Genomic DNA, 26,451 nt, shown 5'->3' with positions numbered 1-26,451 from the left:
GATCTTAAGGTGAATAGGAGCTTGACTGTTTTGAGGACTGAGAAAGACTCACGTGCCTGCAGTGCAGTAAGTGACAGAGAGGAGAAAGGCTGGGGATGAGGCTCTGGAATAGTGTATTTCAAACTTGGTAAGCTTCATCCCAGAAAAAAAATTGCATTTTATATTGAAAACCAGATTACATGTGTGTGTCTGTGTATGAGAAATAATAATTTTATTAAACAGAATTTGTTTACTCTGATTTCCTCTGATATGACCAACCTTTTTAAAAGAAATGCTGGTGAAAAAGCACAAGTTAATTTGCTATCTCATGAATGGTTCATGGACTGCAGTTTGCAAAAAAAACTGAAATAGGACAGGAGGCTGGATTCTGGAAGTGTGTGTTGGTCTTCTTAAGATTTCCCAATTTTATTCTCAGAACAGTGAGAGTCTGCTGACAAATTCTGAGCACAGGACTGTGTAATATGAACAGATTTGCATTTTCAAGAGACATCCTCACCCTATGACCCATATCTGCTGCAAATACATAGCTATAATAACATAATTTAAAATATTAATTGAGAGAACAGGTGACTGTTTATTTTCAAATTTTTATGGAGTTTATAAGTTGAACCATATGAAATTTCTGATATTTGACATATTTTAACTTAAAAAATAGCAGTTTCATATGTGTTAATCTTATATAGTCACACCAAAAAGCAAGGAGGCGAATATGTGCTGGAATGACATTTCTCTGGATGGACCAACCTCTGAAATGTTTGCTGGGTATGCAAGCATGGGTTGAGAGACCGCAGTTGAAAATGTCATGATGCATTGTCCATAGAATAGTGACGTTGGTGTATTTAATGGAAACTCTTCAAATTAGAAGTGTTAAGGCTTCTCATGACTTTTGTGCCCCATGTTATTCACAAAATAATCTTGGTGAGCAAGTCTCCAGCCTTCAGGTAATCTATGAACAATGAAATTGCTAAAAATTATTTATCCAATTTAAATTAGTATTTCCTGGTCTAATGAACAGACAAAATATATCATCAATCTCTCTAAGTGAGCCCAAACAGATGTTTTACTCTATAAAAAATAAATATTTGTGACCCACTATTGACCAATTTGATTGCTGTAACATAGACCTTCATAAAAATTATTTGCATTTTTGTTCCCTCATAGACCTTTAATAGTAAAACTTTCACTTCTAGAATTAGAAATGATAGAACTATTGTATTGTACAGATACATATACAGGAAAATGATTAGAAGATTAGGAAAGGACGTTAGTTAAATATCAAAGTTACATTTATTTCATGTGTTTTTGTTAAATGAAGTCTCATTGAATATTTCCTTTACTTTTCTCACAGAAACCAGGTTTGTTGTTGTTTTTTTTTTTCTAGGTGAATGAAATTTGAAAACTAAGATGTATTAAACAACCTGGGAATTTTCTTCCTGTTATTTAAAGTTTATGTTCAAGGTGCTCTGCTAGAAATTTATGAATGTTACCTCTGATCTTATTTTTCCTACTTCGAACTTGTATTATAGTTCCCAACAACATGATCTTCTAACCCTCCTATTTAGTGAATCCATAATTATTTTTATGCATAAAAGCGTTTTTCTTTTTGATATTTTATTTTCAGCCTATAAAATAATATTGATTCTAATGTCAATGTCTATAATAGAGTATCATTATTTTCATGTGAACTTCCTACGTTGTAGAGTAGTTGCTCCATCTTGAAGTTTGATTTCCAAAAACAAATGGAAACGCCTTTCCTTTTTGCTATAAAACAATGGTGGACGGGCCCAAAAATGAGGAGGGGAAAAAACAAGATTGCATTACAAATCTGGCACATCAGCCACACTAGTAAAATCAAATCCAATGTTGTTTTATGACTCTGAATTTATGTGAGTGCCCAGGATCAAAGGGCTCGAATCCCACTGGACTACAGGGTCCATAGTTCATGGCAAAAACTCATCAAAAAGAACATTTTAGTCGTTTAAGCTTTTCATTTTAATCAGCCACAGCAATAAAAGAGCCTTTAGGTGTCCAAAAACATTTTGCAAGATCAAGAGGTGGTTCTCTTGCTTGTAGAAGTGGCTTTCTTATTGGATCCATATAACGCCTGTGGCCTCAGAGTGTCAAAGGGCCACTGCCTCCACATTGTTTGCCCTTGTGGGATGGTTTCTTTTGGTTCTTCTGACTGTGTATTATGTGATAATAAATTATGGTGTCTGACGGAAGGACCATAAAATTTTCACACAATCTATCAAGCTATTTCAGCCATTTAAAGTTTGGTCTCTGACAGCAAGCCAGTACTTTGTAATGTTTAGACAGAAACAGAGTCTACTGCCAGCCTCTCGAGAGAGCTCTGCATATGAGAAAGAAACAAGGCTCACGCGTTAGACCCAGGCTTGAGTCATTGCCCTGACACTTCATATGATTGTGGTTTTGACACTCCATAAAATGGGGGTCCTACCTTCACCACAGTGTTGTTCAGATTACATAGGGTAATATTTGTGAAGTTACTATCCAGTGATGAGAACAGATATGCACTAGGCATCGATTAGGCACGGAGCCAGCCTGAGCTGGTCCTGCATTGTCAACAGGAGACCTAAGTAGGTAAAGGGGAGAGCTGATGGACGGGAACAAATTGATAAGAAAATGTTCTTGAGAATGTGGAGGAGGATGAGATCAGGGACCCTGGAGGCTGAGTTTGCTCTGTGGGAAAAGGGGAGCATTTCTTTTAGGATAAAAAGAAAAAGCGTTTAGGTGAGTACCTTTGTCTATAGACTAATTTTATTGAATTTATTGGGGTGACATTGGTTAATTAAATTATATAGGTTGTCTGTAGACTATTGACACCTTTATTTCTTTGCCTCATTTTTAACTTTGGCCCCCACTGTATAAAAAAAGAAACTTGGACAGCTAATGTTTTTCCACCAGAGCTCTTTGATAGCTTCCCCTACCACCTCTCCTGCACATTTACTCGTCTTTTGTTTTCTTTTTGGCAGGTGCCTCCCCCCATTTCTAATGATAAATTCAGCCATTTTTACTTTAAAAGCCCTTTGGTTGACCACACAGCTTCTTAGAGCTTCTATCTCTCTCTCCTTCTCACTGGTGAAGTTCTCAAACATTATTTACATATAGATGATATTCACACCACTTGCTCTGTTACCACTATACTGAGACAGCTAAGACTGCAGATGCAGTAATTATCAGTTACTGTTGGTCCCCTCTCAGTCTTCATTGATTCTAGTGTCTGTGTTAAAATCTTCTTCCTTGACATCTGAGACACTGAATTCTCCTGTGTTTCCTCTTCTGAGTGTCTCCACCTTCTTTGTTGCCCCTCAGTTCTGACTCTGCAGCACCCCCAAATGTGACCCTCCAAAAGGTGGCCTCCTGAGTGCCAGCTCCAGGAAAGTTCTAGTTTTTGCTGGAAAACCTACAGTGGGAAATATTTTCAGTATCACAGATTTAAAATTTCCAAAGCCAGAATATCAACAATTCTTATAATTCACAGGGTTGAAAGGAATTGTCTGCTTGTCGTCTTCTGACTTTCCCTGCAACCAATATAACACAATACAAACTGTTTCTTTTCTTAGCCGCCCTCTATATGCTTTTCTCCTAAAAGTCAAAGACCAGGCCAAAAAATCTCAGATGCATCTTTGGCAACGCCTGGACCCTCACCTTCTGCATCCAGTTGATCGCCAAATTACGCTAATTTTAGTCCCTTGACCCATTAATATACTTGTCCCTTGGCACCCTGTTGCTTTCATCCTAATGCAGGCCTTTATTATAGCTTCCCTCTATTCAAGCCATGTTATAAATTGCTTAGAGATTGTTGTTCCTCTCCCTTAAACACCTTTGGTGGCTCACTATTGCCTACCAAGTTAAGTTCAAAGTCTTTAGCATGGTATTTAGGAAGTTCTAAAATCCTGTTCAAATGTGTAACTTCCGTTTTCTCTTCCAGTTTGCCTATGTTTTCCCATCATTCTGCCTTTTTCTTCCACTTGGATTTCTCACAATCTACCAGTCTACCTTTTTCCAATCCTTTGTGGCCTGGCAGAGCTCCTCCCCATACCTGAAACCTTCTCTGATTTCCCAGGGCTCCTCTTCTGAGACCTTTCAGCTCTTTGCACCTGACTTAGGCACATAGCAGACTCTCATAATAGGAAAACAGAGGTCTCACCCCTTCCTTCCACCGCCAGTGCTGAGCACATGTGGCACGTAAACCTTCATTCCACCATCACAGCAATGTGTGCATTCATGCATAAATCAACCACTGGTTGGTTTCCCTTTCTCTTCCTCTGTAATGGAAACGGGGTTTAAACCAAAGCGACTTTACAGGCAGTATTCTTCGAATTCACAGACAGAATTCTGCTAAGAAAACTATGTTCCCAGCATTCCCAGAATTTTTTTTTGAAGATTTTATTTATTGTCAGAGAGAAGTAAAAGGAGAGAAAGAGAGCGAGAGAAACATCAGCTGGCTGCCTCTCCCACGCCCCCAATCAGAGACCTGGCTGGCAAACCAGGCATGTGCCCCGCCTCCGAATTGAACCAGTGACCTTTTGGTTCACAGGCCAGTGCTCAATCCACTGAGCCACACCAGCCAGGGTGACCCAGAATGTTTTTTAGAGAGTTTTTTTTTTAATAGTTTATATTTTTCTTCTGGGAAAACAGTGTTGTTTCTGATTGTCTTAGATGCACATGTGTCACATGTTGCCTATTTAGACAGCTTATGGTGAGGAATCATTTGTATTAGTTTAGGTTAAGGCAACATGGACTCATTTGAATTTGTAGTAATTTATAAACCCTTTCATTTTATAGGTGGGGAATTGAAGACTGAAGGAGCTGACCTTAGAATTGAGCTTAATGGCTCTCAAAATTTCCTTTCTCAGTGCCCCTTGAGGGAAGCAACATGCTCCCAACAGGACAGGGAGCCTTATAGTAGAGGACGTTGACCACCCATTAAGATTCACCTCTGGATATTGCACATTAGCAATCATAGAGCCCAAGCATGTGTATGCAACTGCTGGAAGTACCGTGACTGGAAGTCGGGTTTTGTCCCAATCCAGTGTTTCATCACTTCAGCCGCGTGGAGATTGCTCTGCCAAAAATGGAGAAAGTGTTACCAGTAATTAAGTGATGGGCAGAAAAACTGTCATGCAGCCCATAATGGCGGGTGGTTCTGAGTATATGTTATTTGAGGTTTAAAATGACATGTTTAAAACCACAGTCTTCAGCCACACGAACAAAATTAAACATGTTCTTTTAGGAATGTCCAGATCAATTGGAGGAAAACAGGGCTACCTCTTCCAAATATTCATTTTCAACTTTGTTCCTTTTTAGGGTCAGATGGTTTTCTAATAGTTTTTTTCTCCTCTCCTCACTCTTTATCTCTGCAAGATTAAAAATTGCTTCAAGGGTTTATAAATAAGAGTTTGAGAGATTATGTTTTAATTCTCAAACAAGACTTTCTAGGTTTGTGAGATACACATCCGTGTCCAGACTGACTCTGTTCTGTCATGACCTAGAGTCCACCATTGGATTCCCAGAGCATCGCTCACTCTTTGCTCATTAGCAAACTATATATAAAAATATATGAAGTATAAAGTATATATAAAAATATAAATATATATATGAGATAGATATGTAATATAGAGAGAGAGACAGAGATAGACAGACAGAGACAGAGAGAGAGACAGAGAGGCCACCAGCTGCCAGAAATACCTCTTGGGACAATTTTACATCCTCCTCCCAAACAATTTTACATCCTCCTCCCAAACGCCACTCCTAACAAAGGGCTGTTACTGAGAAGTTATGAATGCTGCCATGGGATTTTGTGTCACCCTCCACCCCCCCAAATGGGCTTTAGAACCAATCATTCTCAGAAACAGAAAGACAAATGTTTCCTTCTCTGTGAGCCCAAATGTTTAGTACCGGACGGTTCAGTGTTTTCCTCACAGGTACATCATGTTTGGGTTTAATTCTACATTTTTATTCTTACCTGTGCTATGTTGATATGAAAATCTGAAAACACATCAAAGAAAAATATAAAAGAGAAAGTGACTTGGAAGAAAATAGACATTTGCTTTTATATTTGGCAACTACCATTGAGATTGGGTATGTTTAACAAAGTAAATCTGGACCAAGAAAAATGATCTTTATGCCAATCTTTATAAAAATCAAAATTCCTTTCTTTCAGACACCTCGGCCATTCTAATGTGTTTCGTATGTGTATTAATACTGTATTCAAGGACATGCAGTCTGAGTGCTTTCTGCTCTGTGCAGTGAGGGAAAGGTGATGGTCCAACACTGAGATTCCTAGTAATCTAAATATTTAGAGTGTAAGTAGTTTGTAATTATTTAAAAGAGACGACTGGCGTGGGTACTTGAGTCAGTTCATTTTTTCATGACGGGTGCATGGCACAAAACTGGCACCTGCAAGCTCTTGTAGCTGACAGACGCAGCCCGTGGGAAAGCAGCGCATTGATGATACGAAGTGCCGCAGCAGTTAAATAATGATACAGATGTTTTATAGCAGGCCCTGTATTTCATTAACCTGTATATTCAGTTAATAACTTTTGAATGCCTTCTGAAGGAATTATATATGAATTTTCAGGTAATAGATCCCCTGTCTTTTCCAATTATTAATATGTGCAGCCATAACATTTAAAATGGAAATATTGCCAGAGAGAAGAAATTACAGCCATTTATACCCTCTGTCAAACTAAATTTGAAGTGACATTTAAACTTGCATAGAATAGTTAAACATTTATTTTGAAAACATTTCATGAGTTATATTCCATGTTTGATCAGTTAGGAAATAGGAATACTGATTTAAACTCATCTTTCAATTACTGGAAAAAATAAATATGTAATTGTTATAATAATTATCTTTTGAAAAAGCACAAATTACAGTGATGAATATCAATCAAAAGTAATATACTAGTTTAACCAAAAGGGAGGGGGGAGTGCAGGAGGAAAACAAGAATGTGGTTTGTCTATATTCCAGGAGAAAAGAATTAAGTCAAAATGAGATCTGATCCTTTCCAAGTCATTCTGTGTGCATCATGCTTGAGTGTAATTTCACGTGGGTCCTGATGTTCCAAGTATCATTAAACATCTAGTAATCAGAACAAATGTTCTGCCAAATTCCATTTATTTTCTTAACTGTTTAAGGCATCGAGCACCCCAGATTTATAAATATATAATTAAAATCCTTATTTAAAAAATAAACCTAGATTGGGGATTTACATTTTTCTTAATCTATGTTTACACAAAGAAGAGATCTGTTTTTAAATATTACTTCAGATCTTTGTGAGCTCAAATAAATCAGCGTGATACTTTGCCAAAACTGTTTCTAAAAAAGATGGGTATTGATGCCTTTTGGTCAGGAAGTTTTAGAATCCTCTTGATGCTCAAAATGAACATTATTCTCTTTCCCTGTGTTTTCAAGAATATGAGCTTAGGTGCGATGGACAGACTTTATCACTTGCATGCTGTCAGGCCAGAGATATCCTCAATCGCAAATATTCCAAAAGAAGCAAGCACAGCTCTAGAAACCTTTGTGCCTCTTCCTAGATAGATGTATAACTGGAGACAGTTGATAAGCCTCATTGCTTACATACAGAAACTCAGAAAGAGCCTAGCCATTATGAAGAATAAACCTGTCGCCCACATTATCATGGGTGCAGTTTGAAGGTTCTTTTTGTTGATCCAGGCATTTATATGACCCCTATTCTAATCATTTTCGTGTCTCTTCCAGCAAAGGAAGATTGGAAAAATAACTCATAACACTTGGATGCACATGAAATAAAACATGCCTGTGGGTTCCTCAATTATTTTGAAATGGAAATATATTTGGAACTATAAAACTTCCTGCCAATAAAAGATTATGACTGGCTTTAGTGTAGAATACTTATTTTAACTAATTCAGGATCAATCCATTTGTCATCTCTCATTTAGGCCCAGTGCGTATTGTAAAGTAATCCAGTCTGGAGGTCCATGGAGTGAAACAAACTTACAAGGTCCCAATGGAGGTGGACCTGTATTCTTGGACTCATGCGTGCTAGAATTTCACTGGGCTTAGAAAGAACATGGCCTCCATCAGCTATGTGCTTAGTGGCAAGGACCTCACTGAGGGGCAATAGTAGTAATCCTACAGATCAGAGGGGTTTTAATCATACATGTAACAGGTCATACATGGGCACTACTCAGAATCCTTCCCTCTTTTCTTCCTTTTTACTAGCTGAATGCAGTAGTCATAGGCACAATGGCTTCAGTGACTTCTAAAAGTTGGCTAGGAACATTGCTATCTGAATGACTGCTACACGCCAGGCACTACTCATGGTTCTAGGAATGCATCACTGAACAAGGCAGACAAAATGTGAGTCCTCATAAAGCTGATGTGTTTAGAAGATGGCAGGAGGAAGTGAAGGTCACACAGCAGGCAGAATCATCACCAAACTAGGAAGAGGACCAGAGTTTTGTACTGTCAGAGAAGGTGAGAGAGGCCATGTTCAAGTTCAGTTGCAGAGTCCCAAAGGAGAATGAGGAAAAATACACCAAATTGGGTAACGCAGGGAGCCATTAGTGATTTTTGTGAGCATTATCAGTATAGTGGTAGTGATCTAAAAGTGTCTAGTAAAGATGCAAAGACAGTGTATGATTGGCTCACCACTATGCCGTACAACTGAAACTAATATAAAATATTAAATGTAAACTGTAATTTTTAAAAAAACTTAAAAATATTTTAAAAGATGTGAAGGCAGTGGGTAACTGAACGTCTTTTAGAGTGATGCTTGTAAGTAACATGCTGGGAGATTTTATCTTGAGGGGTGTGGCAGAATCAAGCAAGGACTCTGGTTTTTGTGAGGAGTGGGCAGATGTGAGAAAAAAGGACTTGAGCACTTTCTAGGTAGGGGTGAAAGGCAAGAGATGTACCTGTTAATGAATAGGGAAAACTTGCTTGACAAGAATGTTGCCATAAACATCCGTGTGTCTTGTTTGTAATAGATATCATAGCTTTTGTTTTATGATACAATGCTAGTTTATTTTAGTGTTCATTCTCAGGGTATACGGATCCTACTCAATGCAGTTTATTTAGAAGAAAGGCTAACTTTTATTTAAACCACATTTTCTTCACCCCTTTTTCTTAGGCCACCATCGAAAAATACATATAAACCTATACACAGGGGACATAAGGGTTGTGCTAGCAGCTTCCAACTGACAATGCACTATAAACTCAACTATTTGCTGTTAGTTGTATCCAATATTACATAAACTCTGTGGTGTTTTTCAGTAAGAGTATTTCTTAATTTGTTCTGACTACATTATTCTGAATTTTTTTCATCTTTCTATGAAATATATATTAGGAAGCAAGACAAGTAATGCCATTGTCATTTTACAGAATGGGGAGAACTTGCAGATTATGATACTGGTGGGATGGTAGGCCCCCTGTGTTTTAGAGACCTATAAATATAGAAGGGAACTATTTTAATTGCACTGTGGAACAGATGGTTTTTACAGGTGACATCTCTAAGTAAAAAAAAAATTATCAATCTATTGCAAATCCAAGACATACTTTTAACAGAATAGTCTGATCCTTGATTTGGAGGCTAACTTAAGAAAAACACTAATAACTCTTCCAGTTGGGTTGGCACTGGAAAATGTTAGGTCTTTCTTTACAGAGCAGAAGATGAGGACCTTGTATGCTTGAAAGCACTTGTTGATCAACTACTTTGAGAAAATCAGACTCATTATAAATAATGTGGTAGAAAATAGAGCATGAAGAAGAGGAAGAAATGAGACCTTACAGCGCTGAACGTAACACAACTTCCTGCCTAACACTGTGAAGTCTCAGTAGTCACTCACTCCCTGGCCGTGTTCTCACATAGCTGCAGTGTTAGAATGGTGCTGAATATGGCAGTACCATCTCAGGTCAGTAGCCACTGACCGCTTCCCGGCTCTGACCTCAAGAGAGAAAGCTCTGGAAATTGGGCCACAGAAGTGAAAATGCTATAGCCTTGATGAGAAAAGTTAAACCTTTATCTTAGGGAATTTGGACGTTTGTGTCCCTTTAAGACAGAAAGTTCCTTAGACACTTTTGGGACAAAAGGTTAAATAACCTTTTAAAATAACATTAAAATTAAATGTTTGTGGAACTGCTGAAACACCTCCATGGATCCCTAGAAACTTGGTCCTAATCTTTTTCTGACCTATTTGTTTTACAGATGAAGAAAATAACCAGAGATAATCAAATTCAAGGTCATACAGCAGTCTTACGCTGAACTAAATCGAGGCACTCTGACCACTGTTTTAGTGTTTTTTCCATTACTGGACCCAGCCTATCCAATTATAGCAGGAAATATTTCTCCCTGGGCCTATTACTTAAAGATTGAAGACTATACTCAATTTTGTGAGCCCTTTTCTGGCATTTCACCTTATGTCTTGTATAATGAGTGCGCCTTTTGGCTGGGGTGAGCAATTTTTGGATCCTAACTTCCTCTAGAGGAGGCATCTTAGGCCAGAGCCCAAATCTTAATAAAAAACACATAAACCCTTTTGTTTGTTTTCCCTGTCGATTACCCTATAATTTAAAACCCATTCAATGGCAGATTTATCAAGTGACTAATCCCTGGGAAGGCTCAAAGTGGCAAAGAGAAGGTGGCTGTGGCCTAGGCACACATCATTGGTCATTTGTTCAAATATTAAGGTAGGAGCCAAATATTCTTTGCTTCCTCATGAGAGTATGTTCAGGGAGGTTAGTTAGGAGCATTTGGGCCTGGAGTGTCTTGTTACTGGATGAGGAAAGCAACACAGGCAATGGGATGTCTTTGCTGGGCAAATTGACCTGGATGGTCCTTGGCTTTCTTCAGTTGTCAGTGAAAAAGTTATGTCTGAATAATAATGATAATAATAATAATAATTTAAAACCCACATAGCTCAGCTGTCTTGAAAATTAGAAATAACTCACAGATATCTCTTTATTTTTTATGAATTTTATAATAGTTCATTTTTATTGTATTTTTCCATTACCATTTATCCTTCATACCCCCTTCTACCTCTTCTCGCTCCCCTCCTCCCAACAATCATGATACTGTTGTCCATCTCCATGAGTTCTTTTTCTTTTTTGCTTGATCCCTCCAACCCCCAAGCCTCCCCACTCCCCAGAGCTATCAGCCTGCTCTATATCTATGAGTCTATCTCTGTTTTTCTTGTTAGTTCAGTTTGTTCATTAAATTCCATACACAAATATCTCTTTTCAGCCAGAATGTGAACTTTGCAAAGTATGGATGGTTTCTTTTTTTAAATTGTTATTAAATTTATCAGGGTTACATTGGTTAACAACATTATATAAATTTCAGGTGTGCAACTTTGTAGCACGGTATCTGTATATGCCATTGTATGCTCACTACCCAAAGCCTAGCCTCCTTCCATTACCATGTATTTGCCCCCCTTTACCCTCTTTGCCCTCTCCTCACCCCCTCCCTCTCTGGCAATCACCATTCTCTTGCATGTATCTATTGGTTTTGGTTTTCTTTGTTGTTGTTTGTATGTTTTTTTTGTTTGTTTTATATTTCAATATGAGTGACGGTAGAGAGCCCATAGTCTCATTTCACTTTGATATAATGAAGACTTCTTTACAGCCTATTGGGTTTATACAACGTCTCTATGAAGAGTAAGCCCATATGTAGGCAATTTATCTCCATCAACCTCCTGAGCCTCTTCTTGTACCAGAGTGCTATAAAATTGGTAGAGATATGGAAACTATTTTTCTAATCAACGATCATAGTCTTATGTAGAAATTTCATTTTTACCTTTAATACCAGAAAGAACTCAAAACGTGGTCCCTCCTTACTTACTCCCCTGAGACAATGCTATTTAAGTGAACTAATAGCATTTTAAATTTCCTACCCTTTTTTAATTATTAAAAAAAACAACAACAAAGTTGGGAGTATGTGAGGCAAACATAATTGAGGGATCTATTTCATAGTTTCCAAAGTGATACTATTGGACAGATGGGCATTGGCCTGAGTATGATGTACCTTCATAGAAATTCATGAGTTGAAAATGAAACATTACTAATTACTGTAATTACTTGAAGAGCCTCAGTTTATCACAGTATTAAGGACCAGGATTTACCACCTGTTGCTTCTAAGCTCACAGGTACTCTGGAATTTGTTTATACCTCATTGTACTACCTGTAGCTTCAGTAGTAATAATAATAATACAACATAAAATTCCAAGTCCTTTCTTTTAATAGAGAAGGAATTAGTATGTTGGCTCATTGCCCAGAAATGTGCAGTCTTGGGCTTGCTTATTAGGTTTAGAATTACTTCTTGGAAAAATGAAGTCTGAAAATCATTTCCATGGATATCCCCAGGTATACCCATTCTGTGACTTATACAGTATTTAGTGATACTAATAACTTAAAAATAAATTGTTACCAGAACCTCCCATGAATAACGATTTTTTATTTCACAAAAACACTCTGGCTACAGTGATGTTTTGAGTCCCAGGTAGGAACCTCAGTCCAGATTTCAAATATTTTTTTTTTGTTTTGTTTTGTTTTTCTACCTCCCCACTACTTCCTTGAATAACTGTCTATAATTATATATTTTTAAATTTATCCCTGAATACTTGTAATAACTATCATATTTCAAAAATAATTTACAACTTCATCTATGCTGCATGCTGAACTACTGGTGTGTTTTCAGAGCACCTTAATGAGTCTGCTTGGCCTTGTGTGTACTTTTGCATTCATAATGGGATTTGGGACTCTTTATTTATATGCCTTAGATGATACTGTGCATAAGTCCTCATGCAGCTTTCCTGAGCTGAGCTGTATTCTAGAAACTTTTGATAGAGATATGATGAAGTCTTGGGTATAGAAATAGCATTTTGTAACTAGAAGAAACCTTAGTGATTAAATATTTTAAACCTCTTAGTTTAGATATTAATAAAATGAGGATTAGAAGAAGTAAAAATATGTCTAAGTGCACGTATGTACCTACTGGTGTAACTGGGAGCAAAATTGAGATCCTTTGACCCTCAGCCAGTATTGCCCTCCCACTTGACTGGGAACCAAGAAAACTTTCAATCTATTTTCTCAGTGACTCCAATCTTTTTCCAGAAGGATGGAGAGCAAATATTTTAAAGGAAGCACCTTAAATTAGAAAGTATCTCTGTTTTTGTGTTGGCATTCTGACTTCCTAAACAGTATTGAATGGGAAGGATTACTAATTAGTGAGGATCCATGATAAAGTGAAAAGAGCACTAGACTAGGGTGAAAGATGTCAATTTGAGTCTAGCTTATTGGCAGTTTACTTAACATCTCTTTCATCTAGGAAACAGTTACAATACCAGTGTTCTTACTGCTGTAATTATATGCATTAATATGATACAAATGCATTGCAAGGCCTAGGTAGTATATAATGTTATTAGTCAATAATTATGAATTATTATTTTAGCCGCTCTCAATTGATAGCAATTCAAAATGGTAAAGTAGAAAGAGCATGGATTTTAAGATCTGATCAGGATTCAAATTTCTTTCTCACTGTACAAGTTATGGTCTTATACAAGTTAACTCATCGTCCAGAACGTCTGCTTCTCAGAGCTGCAAGGATTAAATGAAGTCACCCAGCACCGTGCCCCGCACATTCGCTCCACGTCCGTTTCATTTCTCCCTCTATCTTGACTGAACATCAGCATAGCAGATAATTACTGGAGATAACACCACTTTTACAGATGTGTAATTTAACTTTGTTCTCTGGAGCACTGCATGTATTGGGTTTTACTCCTGAGTCACCTCCAGTGCTATTTTATCTTTTAATTGCTCTTTACCCCTTCTTTTCCTGCTCTGTCTCTCTACATCTTTATCCCTCTTAGCAAGTTTCAATTACAGTGATGTATCAGATGTGCCTCATGTTTCCGAGTGTCCCTGAGATGGCCTCTTAGTTATCTCACAATGTGATTTATTTCTGATAAGACCAAAAAAAGTATTGATCATAGTTAATTAAAACCAGCTATTGTTAATTTGGGGGATTTTCATCAAACCTAATGCTATTCTTTTCATTAATAGAGACTTTTGTTTTTACAGTAAGCAGTGTCAGTTAAGTAGGGAGTTATTGAAGTCTGTACAACCTTTATAAAGAGAACAGAAAAGCCAGGATGCCCACAACCAAAGCCCCAGAGCCACCATCTTCTCATATTACCTACAAAGTACCAGGAGCTGAATCCCTTTCCTTTGAGGTGTTCGCTCACCCTATGTTTCTGAAGCCGTGAAGTTTCATTGTGTTTCTGAGCAGTCTCCAGGAGCTGTCTTGCTTTCTCCAACCTAAGAATGTCGAATTTGGAAGAGAACCTGGAAAAGGCTGACTTACTCATGTTGTTAGCAGATAACTTGAATTGTACTGGCCCTATCAGCCCCCTTGGAGGAGAATGTTTGTAACAACAGATGCCAATGGATGATTTTTTCACAGTGCTTGGCACCATGTTGGTGTCTTTCATCAGTGGGCACTTTCCTTTTTGACAGACATGTTTGTGGGGACCAGACAAGTAAAGGTCTCCCTCTGTTGCTTGAGTTTCAGTACAATGTGTTCCTTTGATGATATCTCTGAGTAGTGGTAATATGGAGGATATTAAAAAATAATGAGGATTTGGTAGGGGAAGGGAGGAAAGCCCCCAAGGAGGCTGGGGAAATTACCTAGAGCCCAGTTCCTAATCAGATTAGAATCATAAATGTGGTTTAATTCTACTGGATGGTTTATTATATTTATGGGAATGGCCTTAAAGTTTACTGTAGAGAGAACACTTATCTACATGAAGTATTTTGAATTGTTAAAATTAAATATGATCAATATCAACTTTTAGAAATACCTGAACTTTAAAAAAAGGCTAGATGTTTTATCTGAATTTTCTAGGCAATAACAACTATGGAATCTCATAGTTTATGTTGTGCATGGAGCTGTCAAAGGGGAAGAGAACCAACATGTCTCTCTCTCTTAAAATTTTTGTAGAGCTTCAAGTCTAGTTTGGTGAGTAATAGAAAGGTACAAAAAAGTCTTAATATTGAAAGCTAAAAAAATAATTCAATCCAATAAGCATTTATGGATCACTAACTAGCCAAGCAGCATGCAGTGTTCTGGAAGTTCAAACATGAATAAGCCATGGTCCCCAGGTGCCTGGAGCTTTTAGATTTGCAAAGAAGATAAACATAAATGACTTTAATGTAATGTGAACCTAGCAAGTTCTTTGGCAACAAAGTCAAAGGAAAACTTTTGTCAAGAAGAATTAAAAAAAAAAGTTTAAGCCAGAAGGTGCAGTTGAGCTTGACTGAATTGTCCTTCGGGGCTCTCACTAGGTGAAAATGGAGAGAAAGTGTGTTTTAAGTAAGGAAAAGAGCATGCACAAAAGCATAAAAGATGTGGGAATTGATAACATGTTTGATTCTGTAGTGGTGCAACATAGGGAATGTATAGAGAAGTATATGGAAAAGTAAGCAGAGGGCAGGTTTTGAAGAGCTATGGAAAGCATTTGGGCTTCTATGCAATGGTTGATAACTATTCTCAATATTGGTAATGGAGGACTATCCCTGTTATGGGGATATATCAGAATTAGGAAGGGACTTTTTCAAAAACACATGTTACTTTGGAGATTCTGAAATGACTCAAGTAAAAGTCATTGCCAAAAATAATCTTTCACTGTTGTTGTATTATACTTTCTCTGCTGTGTTTGGAGCAGAATAAAGATTAAGAATAGTTACTGTTGGTGTCAACTCTGGTTGCCTCTTGGAATTCCTTGGGGAGCTCTAAAAAAAACTGTGCAAGGGCACCATCTGAGACGAATTGAATGATGATGGGTTAGGTGGGGATGGTCTTTCCCATTAGTATTTTTTTTTTCACAAAGTTTTCTTGGTGTTTGTAATGAGAGCCACTACATTAGACAGATAATAATAGTGCCAATGAAGGAAAAAGATTATTGAAACAGAATGGTATAATTGGGATTGTTCTTTTAGAGATTGTGAATTTGAATCTTGCTTAGAAGGAGATGGGTATAGATTAACAGACTATCGTAGGTGGGAAGAGAATGTGATTGAAAAGGAAAGAAATAGCAGTAATCAAGTTAAGAGTAAAGAAAGGTAGATAAACCCCGGATGAAGTCTCGTAGGTAAAAACTTGGGGAAGACTGGAAAGACATAAAACCTTAGTACCTATCTCCTTTCAGATTATATATTGGGACAAATTCAAAAAAACCCCCAGATATTGAGCAGAGAGGGTCAGGGAGAGGGAAATCCACAACGCCTTATAGGTCCTAAAGAGCACTGAATGGAAGGTTGTAACTGTTTGTCTCCTGTGTAGAACACCATGTTCGATGTGAAAGTAAAGGACGCTGAGAAGAGAGTCAACAGGGTTTAAAAGCATTATGTTCCCTTGATCCAGCCTTAGCTGCAATTTTGGCTGTAAGAACGCGGACTTGACATTTCATAAAGATTCCTACAATCCAAGGCAAACATTATCCAGCAGTACATGCTTATCTAACAGAACTTTCTACTGTCTGTGTTTGATTCACCAAATCATTAACAGTCCTTCCAGCTACAGCTCTAGACACCGGATGGGAAGCGGCACATGGTTTCCATGTGCAAAGTAGAAGTGGCACTTAACAGGAAGTAGAGTGAAAAATGGCGTTACTCACAAACTAGCTTTCCCAAAGGCTCAATTCATGGTATGCATGGATTCGAGAGTCTTCATTTGTAACAGAGCCATGCACAATTTGCAATAATTGATAGGATATGGACAGATACAGAATGAATGAGGTGCTTATTACTTTAATCACTTTGAATTACTATGTCATGCTGAGCTTCTGAACACAACCAAGACAAAATCAGTATGATCAAAGGGGTTTTAAAACAGCGAAGGGCAAAGGTAAGTTGTTTCTTTATGTGGACCATTTAAATTTTAATGGTCAGAAGCGTTTCTTACTATATATAATCTCAGCATATAGATAAGGAATACGTAGAAATTCAACATTTCCTTCTTATTTGGTAATTCTTCCTATCAGTGAATACAGTTTGTAAGGAAGCCATTCATGGGATCTGTGCTTGGTAATCTGTCCCCTTACCTTGCGTGTTTGTGGCAGAGGGGTATTGAGAGAGGACAGCATTAGCAAAGGCTCAGATGCATGAAAGAGCATGGTCCTAGGAGAGACAAGATGTTGTGTGAGACTGGAATCCAGGACGTATCTGGGGAAGGGGCATGGGCCAAAAGCAAAGCAAGTTGGCAGAAGGTGAATTGGAAGAGCTTTCAGTGTGTTCATATAAAAAAGTTTTCATGGTAACTCTGTTAGTAATGACCAATTATTGAAAGGATTTTAAGGAGTAAAAATCTTCTTTTTTTTTGAAAAAAATCCTCTTGAACCAGTGTGGCCACAGTAGGATGGGAAAAATGAATTAGGTAGCTCTTGCCATTGTCCAGGTGATGAGGACCCCATGAAAAGCTGAGGCAGTGGGGATGGAAGGAAAAGGATGAATCAGAGAAATTAATGTAAGTCATCAATAAGTAACATGTTGGGAATGAAAGAGAATAAAAGACTCAACATGGTGCCCAAGCTTCTGAGTGTAATGACCACAACGGTGATGGTGCTATTAACTGCAAGGAGGGATTTCAGAGGGACAACCTGGAGTTAGGCAAAGATGACTTTGTTTTCAGGCCTATTGAGTCTGAGATGGCTGATTATTTATGCAGGTCCTGAGGAGAGCTGGCATCACAGTTTGAAGGTGACAGTTTGGAAGTGACAGTTTATAGTAAGTGAGTGTCATTTCATACGAGTACACAAGATGACCCAGAGGTGGTATGGTTTGAGAAGAATGAAATGACAAGAAGGATGCCTGGCGAACACCATTTAAGGGATGAATGGAGGGAGATGAGTCCACAGGTTAACCAGAGAGAGAGCCCAGAAGTGGAAGGAAAATGGGAGTGGGCAGAGAGGATATATCAGTTTAGGGAAACAGAGAATTTAAAGGCATGGGCAATAGTCATCTTTAACAATGCAGCCCAGAGGACAAAACCACTGAAAAGTGCTGACCGGATATAACACTCAAATTGTGTAGTTTCAGTAAGACAGTGGGGGCAAAAGCTGCCATTCACTAGTCACCCATAGCTTAGGCCTTCTGAATCATCTGAATAGTTTCTGCAGAGTAATGTTCAAGCTTAATGCAAAATTTGATGTAGATTCATTGCTCTACTTGCTCAGTCATTTTGAATGTGATGGTCACGCAGTACACATGCTCACTCAGTGACATCAACCACCTCCACTGACTAGTTCAGTGAACTTGTCACTGTTCACGCATACACATTCCAGTCCACTCTCCTTGGCTGCTAGGTTATATACATATCTCTCAAACTGTTCTTGTTATATTAACAATGGCTGGACTTTTTCCGGACAGACCTCATCTCTTAACTCATCCCTCTTCTCATAACTGCCTGGTAAGGTGAGTTTCTGTTATCATCCCCATTTTACTTATGAGAAAACTGAGGTATGCAGCACTATAATAATCTTCCCAATTTGTGCTCTACCCTCTACACTAAGCAAATGAATTACAGAGCCACCAAAATGGTATTTAGGTGTATCCTTAGCTTCAGCATATTCAGGAGATGGTTGGTTGGATGGAAAGCTGGAGAGGTAGGGACCAGGGCTTTTGATGTAGTTTTGGGCCAGCTGTGAGATAAAGGGAAAGAGTCTCTGTGGAGCATGTCTGTACAACTTTTTCATATTACTAAGAAGCTGAAGATTGAGTAAAATTGTTGGCTCATCAATATTTGACACTAATCTTGTTGGAGGAAGGCTAGTTGGGAATAACAACAAAGAGTTAATTAGCTGTGGTCCCAGACAGTGTGGCTCAGTTGTTTGGGCGTCATCCCATGAATGGAAAGGTCCTTGGTTGGATTCCTGGTTGTGCCACATGTGTGTGTTGCAAGTTCGGTCCCTTGGGATGCATACAAAAGGTAACTGATTGATGTTTCTCTCTGACATCAATGTTTCTCACTCTCTCTTTTTCCCTCCCTTCCCCTCTCTGTAAAATCAAAACTAAAACATTTTTTTAAAAGGGTGAGTTAGTTGTAGCAGACTGGAACTAGTCACTAAAATGAAATGTTGCAGGTAATTCAGGGTGGGATCAGGGCTGGGACCCAGGTGGAGGTGGGCAGGGGAGGGAGAGGGAGATAGGTAGGATGTTGAAACAGATTATCTTGAGCACATAGTTGAGTGAAGCTTGAAATTACTTTGGGGCATTTGGTAGAAGAACTCATGAAAGATTGGCTAAATGTTTGTATTTGTAGTACATTGTTTGTCCTTCCTGTTTAAGTGTTTCCTTGGTTTTGTGCCCATCACTCTACAAAGGTGGCATTATTGGAAATTTTTAGGAATTCGAGATCTGTTAGTCTCCTACTGTAATATTGTCATGATCAATAATAACTAACTGTAACATTTATTCAGAATTTACTATGTTTCAGGCATAATGCCTACTTCTTTATAGGAAGTGTTTCATTTCATCTTTATAAAAACCCTAGACATGGTTCACTATTATCCTCACTTTATACTTGAGGAAACTCTGGCTTGAAAACATGAAGTTTCCTGCCCAAGATTATTGAGCTAGCAAATAGCTAAGCCAGGATGTGAACCAGGGAGTATGAATTCAGAACTCAGGTGCTAAATATTTCTGTGCTCTACGAGAATACATGGTGCCCTGAACTTGCTAATTTGTTCCAAGTTGAACTGGAGCTGCCATGTCCACATATGAGAAGGTCAGCTTTACAAAAAGCCTTGTCTTTAATTCTACTAACCATAGTTATTTGGGGGTTGATTCATGAGGGACAAGGTGAACCTAATAAAAACATAGTTAGAAGTGTCTTAATGAAAGTAGAAAATCTCCCTATGTCTTCTTGGCCTTTCTTGACTAGGCTGTTAAAAATATTTCTTTACCTTTTTGATGCAAAATGGATCTGCACTTGTATACATGTTGGTGTTCTAGATATTTGTGGGCTGAAATTATAGTAAGGAAAGATTTATTAGCCATAAGGAAGGCTCTTGGGGGAGTGACTGGATATATAATAGCTATTGCAGTGTGTTTTAGCTATCCATCTCTTCAGTACTATGTACCGGCTGTGCTGGCTTCTGGGGTACAGAAATTAAGGCAGATACTGCCTCTGATTTCATCTTGTGGAGTTTACAATCTGATGGGGTAGGCAAAAATTAAATAATTCTCTGGGAATATTTAATTACTGTTAATTGGATTTTGGAAACTCTAATAAAATTGTAAATTTGACTGCTTCCCAGTTAACTGCAATAGGCTCACTGGAAATGGGCTGGTTACTGACTGGGAGTGTGGCAGGTCTGAGCCAACAAGTGTAAAGCCATAGACTCAAGGCACTGAAATAGTTGAAAATATAAGTATTAAAAAGACTACCATAAAGTAGAGTTTAAAATGCTGGATATGTAGGAGAGAAAAATAGCAAATCTTGGTATTCTCATTTTCAATGCATTTATATTGCTTATTTCTTACTGTATTATGAACGATTATGAAAGGCACAAAATACTTATCATGGGAAGGTTTGGTGTGGACACTTTAAAAAAAATGTACATAGATTATAGCTTCTTACGCCGTTTATTTCTGCTGTATTGCCTGGGAAACCCCATAGAGGAGACAGTCTAAGGAGGACTGTGAGAATAGCAGCTCCAAGCCAGTACGATCTCCCAATCTAATTTTTTCTCAAAATGTTTTGTTTTCCCAAACTGAATCCAAAAGTAATAAAAGATATTTTCAAGCCTATTCAAACATTTATTAAAAATTTTGTCTTCGCATTTGATATTAAAAACCAGGTGAAAGTTCTTAGATGACAGTTTTACTATAAACCTTAATCCATGGTAATTATTCTCCATGAGTTCATACTGGATGAAATTCTGCCTCTACTCCAACTGTTTAAGTCCTTGGAAAATTCATAAAGTGAAATTTACACCTCGTTGGAATCTCAAAAGAATCTGTGTTTGCCTGCATTGGTGTGAGCTATGCTATGGGGACAGTATTGACTTTTTTATTTCTGATATTTGTTCTTAGAAACGCTTTACTTTCCTCCCCACTGATATCTCTACAGGCTCAGTTTGAACTTCAGGCCTTTCATATCCGGGGTGAGCATGCAGTGACAACTGCGAGACTAGAAGAAACCATTGAAAATCTCAAACATGAGATAGAACACCGACGGCGAGGAGGCGGCGGAGAGATGAAAGATGTGTGTATCTCCACCGATGATGACTGCCCTCCCAAGACCTACAGAACCGTGTGCATCCAGACAGACAGAGAGACTTTCCTCAAACCCTGTGAAGGCGAAGGCAAGACAATCAGAAGCAACCAAATAATACCCAAAAAGCTGAATATCTCCTCTTTAAGCCAACTTTCTCCCACAAATGACAACAAAGACATCCATGCACCACTTCAGTCTGTGGAAAGCACCTCAGCAAGCCAGGAAAATGCATCCCCTCTCCCCCCAGCACCACCCCTACCAGCAGCCATCCCTCCCCCTCCTCCCCTCCCACCTGGACTTGGACCTTTGCCACCAGCACCTCCACCACCACCTGTGAGTGCTGGGCCACCACCACCTCCGCCACCTCCTCTGCCTCCAAGTGCTGGGCCTCCCCCGCCTCCTCCCCCACCACCACTTCCTAACTCACTTGCTCTGCCCAACAGTGGGGGGCCCTCTCCTGCTCCAACCCCCCCGGGACTTGTGCCCCCACCTCCTCCTGGCCTCTTCTTCGGAGTCAGCCCTCCTTCTAGCCAATGTCCTCGGAAGCCAGCCATAGAGCCCAGCTGTCCCATGAAGCCTCTGTACTGGACTAGAATACAAATAAGTGATAAGAGGTAAGCTCAACACCCCTGGCCCATTTTCAGCTTGGGAATTCCCAGAATTTTACATGAGTGATATTTTATTCTTACCCATTTAATATCTATCTGTGTAGTGTAGCACTCATTCTCAAATGTGGTACAGTGAATGCCTTGGATAGACAAAGTGGGAGTGTTTTGGGGAGAAGGTCTCTCTCTACCACATGTTGTCTGATTCTCTCTGGATTGATACTGGGAGAGATGACATATTAGGTGTCAGATTCCTCTCTAAAATAAATAGTCCATTTCATAGACTAGGGAAGAGCTCAGATCTAAGTTAAAGCCTTCTCCAACATTTCTACAATTAGTGAATAGTCATAAAGACATTGAGGATGAATATATACTGTAGGTTCACTGAAGATTTTTAGAATATCTGTCTTGTCTTTAGATAGTATTATTAAACTTGTGATCTTGTTTCTAACAGGTATGTGTATTTTTTCATTTTTCATTAAAGAAACAAGACATGGCTGAGTCATTTGCTTTTTATGTCAGAGCGGAGTCTAAGAACGGAAACTCTCTGCTGAAACTCTGGTTTCCCTAACTGCTCTGTGCCTCGCGTCTTATACCTCATTGCCCATCAGAGAAAGTGCTAGCATGTGAATAGCTAAAAAGCACCTTACATTTGTTTAGCTTCTTAAACTGGGTCTGTAAGGCAGCAATATATGGTGGTTTGGACACTTTCAATCAAACAAATTTGAAAAGGATTTCATCTGCCTTATTTCAGAGCCTGGCAAAAGGATAATGGGAGATACTGAGTTGCTTCTTGACTACTGTCTAGGTCTGAAGTCCATTTGTTTGCAAAGAACAAAAATACAGAACATATTTTTAGAGTTAAGTTTTTGAACTTACAAGTCCAGATACAGTGATAAATTTTTCGATTTATATAACATTTTACTCGGAGAAGGCAGGATATTGAACAAGATAACGTGTAATTCATGATTATAAAGTAACTGGAAATCAATATAGGAGTGGAGAATACCTTAAAACTAAGCCTATTGTGAACTAAGTTGATTATGTACTTCATATTGGTCCCTTTCCTCTCTCTCTCTCACACACACACACAAAAGGTGGGGAGGTCAAGAGTTTATATATGGGGAAAATCCTGATAATTTTTTAAATGTTCGTGCTTTATAATTTTCCAGATGAATAGTTAAAAAAGCGTGAGATGACCCTAAAATAGCTCCTACCATTGGCTAAAATACTAATATTCCCCTTTTCCCATTCAAGACTCAGATGTCATTTCCTTTATTAGTGTCCTGAAATTAAGGTGCAGCCCTTCCAGGGTGACGAATCCCACCTGTTCAGACAGCACACGTTGCTGTCCATAGCTGCCTCCACTTCATGCCCCGCAAGACTTAATGAACAACCAGTATCATAGACTATACCAAGGGTATTACAGTGCTGCTGGGAGACATGGGCCCTTTGCCCACTGTTCGCAGGGCGACAAAGTCAAACTGGAGATAAGCAATGTCTGTGTTTTCCCTTTCTTATGTAGTTGGCCATTTCGAGAAAGAAAACAATTGAATGGCCATGCTTTTATTAGTTTTACCATAAATGTAGGGCTTCAGTTTTGAGCATAATGAAAAGTAGCTGAATGCACGAGCTTTCCTGACCTGGGACATCAGGAGAGCCCTGTTTGGTGAGCATGTCAGCCTCGAGCTACGCTACGGGGAAGGGGGAGGCTCCCCACTGTGATGTGTGAAGGTGGCAACATGGGCATTCCTGCTGCACCGCACGTTCTGTCTCTTATTATAGGAGTCTGAAGATATTTTTTTCTGAAGAGCATGGCTATTGCTCTGAAACTAAAATGGTCTAAAGATTCTGTGTAGTATTTATTTGAGGACGAAAGTAAAATTATTTGGGATGTGTTCTTCTAAAGCAGATGAAATGTGTTGTAATATTTTGTACAACTGGATATTGTAGGCTCTTTGTGTAATGTACACATGAAAAAGTTTGGTCTTGGTCTTCTGGGGAACTAGGAGTAAAATATGAATTTTTCCCACTACATACACTGCCTCTTGTCCACCTATATTGCTTTTCACTGCTAACATTTTTAACTTCTGCCATTTTTCTTTTTTTGGTATGTTTTCAGGTTTCTAGGACAAGGAAGAGACATTTATTTAAAGAAAAATAGGCCTGGCTGGTGTGGCTCAGTGGTCTAAGCGCTGGCCTGTGAACAAAAGAGTCACTGATTTGATTCCCAGTCGAGGCACACGCCTGGGTTGTGGGCCAGGTCCCCAGTAGGGGGCACGCGAGAGGCAACTACACATTGATGTTTCTCTCCCTCTCCTCTCCCTCTCTTTATCCTTTCCTCCTCCCTCTAAAAATAAAACAAATACATTTTAAAAATCCTCATTTCTCTATTTTTTCATCTTCCTAATAAATATCTATATTCCTAGTCTTCTTTCCCCTCTTCCCTTCCTCTCCCTCTTCCATCTGCCCCTTCTCCACACCTTTCTCCTCCTTCCTCCCCTGCCTTCCTCTTCTTTTGAGCTAAAATTGTACCATTCAGTGGTCAGAAAAGAGTTGACCATGCATGCAGATAGCCCATTGTAAGTGAGTTCTTGTTACTGCCCCACAAAACACTAGGTATCCCCAACTCACTGAGAGGTGGTATTTCAGAAGTCCTTTAAACATTATTGGAAATGTATTTTCCCATAGAAACAGTGTCATAAATGGTGGCAAAATGCTCAACCTGACTTCCAGACTTAATTTGCCCCAGAATGTGAATCATAGCCCTGGTCATACTGGCCTGAGCTCTGAGTCTTTGGAGCTGGGCATGCAATACAGGTACAAGAGATGATGCAGGAGGACCTGAACAATCTGCCTTGTGCACTGCATCAGCTCGCTTTAAGCCCCCTCTCCTCCGCTTCCCAGAACCTTCGTGAGGCTCAAACCAGCAGCACCTAACAGCAGCTGCTCCAAAATTCCCTGGTCCTCTTCTTGCATCAAGATCCCTCTTTCTGGGTGCAGATGAGTTAACGCTTCACATCAGTGGTGCTTGTGTTTCAAACTGAAGTTGAATGGCAGAGGTGGGTGGCTGAGGAAGGAGCACAAAGATGGATGGACTTCATTGAAAAGGGCCTGGCCTGTGGCGATGATTTTACAAGTATTTCTTATATTGTGTTATGTTATAACTCACATATGTTACATAAATGCTCTTAAGTGGCTCAAATATTATATTTGAAAAAATTATAATTTAACAAAAAGTGGAGAGAAATGAATGAGGCCAGAACCAAAATGGCATATTTCAGGGAAGAGGCAGGCACATGGCAGAAGGTGAACATGCGCACCTGAGAAGCCAGTGTTTCCAACTATTTTGGATATGAAAATCACCTGCTAGTAACAAAAATTTTTGCGAACCACTTTATACACTAATAAAGAGATGTTTTCATGGAGAAAACACATATTGAAATAATATACATTGAAAGGTAAGAGCTTATAGATACTATAGATTATATCATGTAATATGTTTGAAAACCAATAAATGTATAGGCAAGACATTATTTTTTTCTGTTTGCATTAACAGTGTTTAAAAATTAGATTAGGAACTAAGTTAAGAAGGTGGGTATTTGGGAGGAAATATGTGCTGACTACAGGGAGCCTGAGCAGCAACTCCCTTGAGTCAGCGCTCAGAGCAGCCCTCCTACCTTGGATTTTCCATATCTCCTTCCCTTTCTTTCTTTCAAAACTAGGGTGGCCCTGTTTTTTGAAGACAAAAAAAAACTGTTTCCCCATGACTGCCTTAGTTGAAACTCCAGGGAGAGCTGGTGCAATGGAGTTTTTGGTTTTTATTATTAATACTGTTGTTGGGGTAAGGTATTATAAATTGAGTATTTCTACATGAGCACAACTCATTCACGTATTATGGGTCCTGGGCTAAGTTGACCAGGAAATCATATTTAAAACCAGTGGAAGAAATCCAAGGAGAGGTAAACTGCACTTTCAGGCTACAGGGTCCAGCACAAATAACGCCCCTTTTTTATTACAAAATCTTTTTTTAAAATTTTATTTATTTATTTATTTTAGAGAGAGGGGACAGGAGCACGGAAGAGAGGGGAACATCAATGTGTGGTTGCTTCTCTCATGCTCCCTACAGGGTACCTGGCCCACAACCTAAGCATGTGCCTTGACCAGGAATCAAACCAGTGACCCGTTGGTTCACAGGCTGGTACCCAATCCATTGAGCCACACCAGCCAGGGCATAAAATCTTTTGTTACAAAATCATAAGCATGTAATTCTGTAACACACTCAATACCACACTCAAGCACACCATATAACATTTAGGTGAAACGTTCAAGGGTTAAAACTATAAATTAATACTCCCGTATCATTACCCTACTAAAGACACCCAAGCAGGTGTTACTTCTGCTGGACTCTCTAAGAATTATCCCATTATTGTCTCAAGATTGGTTATCCTTCAGCTTTTACATAATGCCCATGTTTATCCATCATGGAGACGCCACAGACTGAGGGAGAAGCAGCTCACATGGCCACAACAGTCTGAATCCCAGGATTTTTGCTCCCTCAAAGT

The 26,451-nt window shown here is 38.9% G+C and overlaps 1 protein-coding gene across 1 annotated transcript in view; it reads left to right on the top strand.

The window, feature by feature from the left end:
* FMN1 (formin 1) overlaps positions 1-26,451 on the top strand; it is a 342,380-nt gene that overhangs the window by 146,645 nt on the left and 169,284 nt on the right. The window contains exon 5 of the mRNA XM_054565622.1: positions 21,135-21,895. Within this exon, the coding sequence (XP_054421597.1) occupies positions 21,135-21,895 (761 nt within the window). The remainder of the gene's footprint in view (positions 1-21,134; positions 21,896-26,451) is intronic.

The sequence above is a fragment of the Pteronotus mesoamericanus genome, unplaced genomic scaffold (assembly GCF_021234165.1).
Source record: "Pteronotus mesoamericanus isolate MK-2021 breed Mesoamerican mustached bat unplaced genomic scaffold, CSHL_Meso_final contig_164, whole genome shotgun sequence".
In the NCBI taxonomy this organism is placed as follows: domain Eukaryota; kingdom Metazoa; phylum Chordata; class Mammalia; order Chiroptera; family Mormoopidae; genus Pteronotus; species Pteronotus mesoamericanus.
The sequence above is the reverse complement of the archived record's forward strand: the minus strand, read 5'-3'. Positions and strand labels throughout refer to the sequence as shown.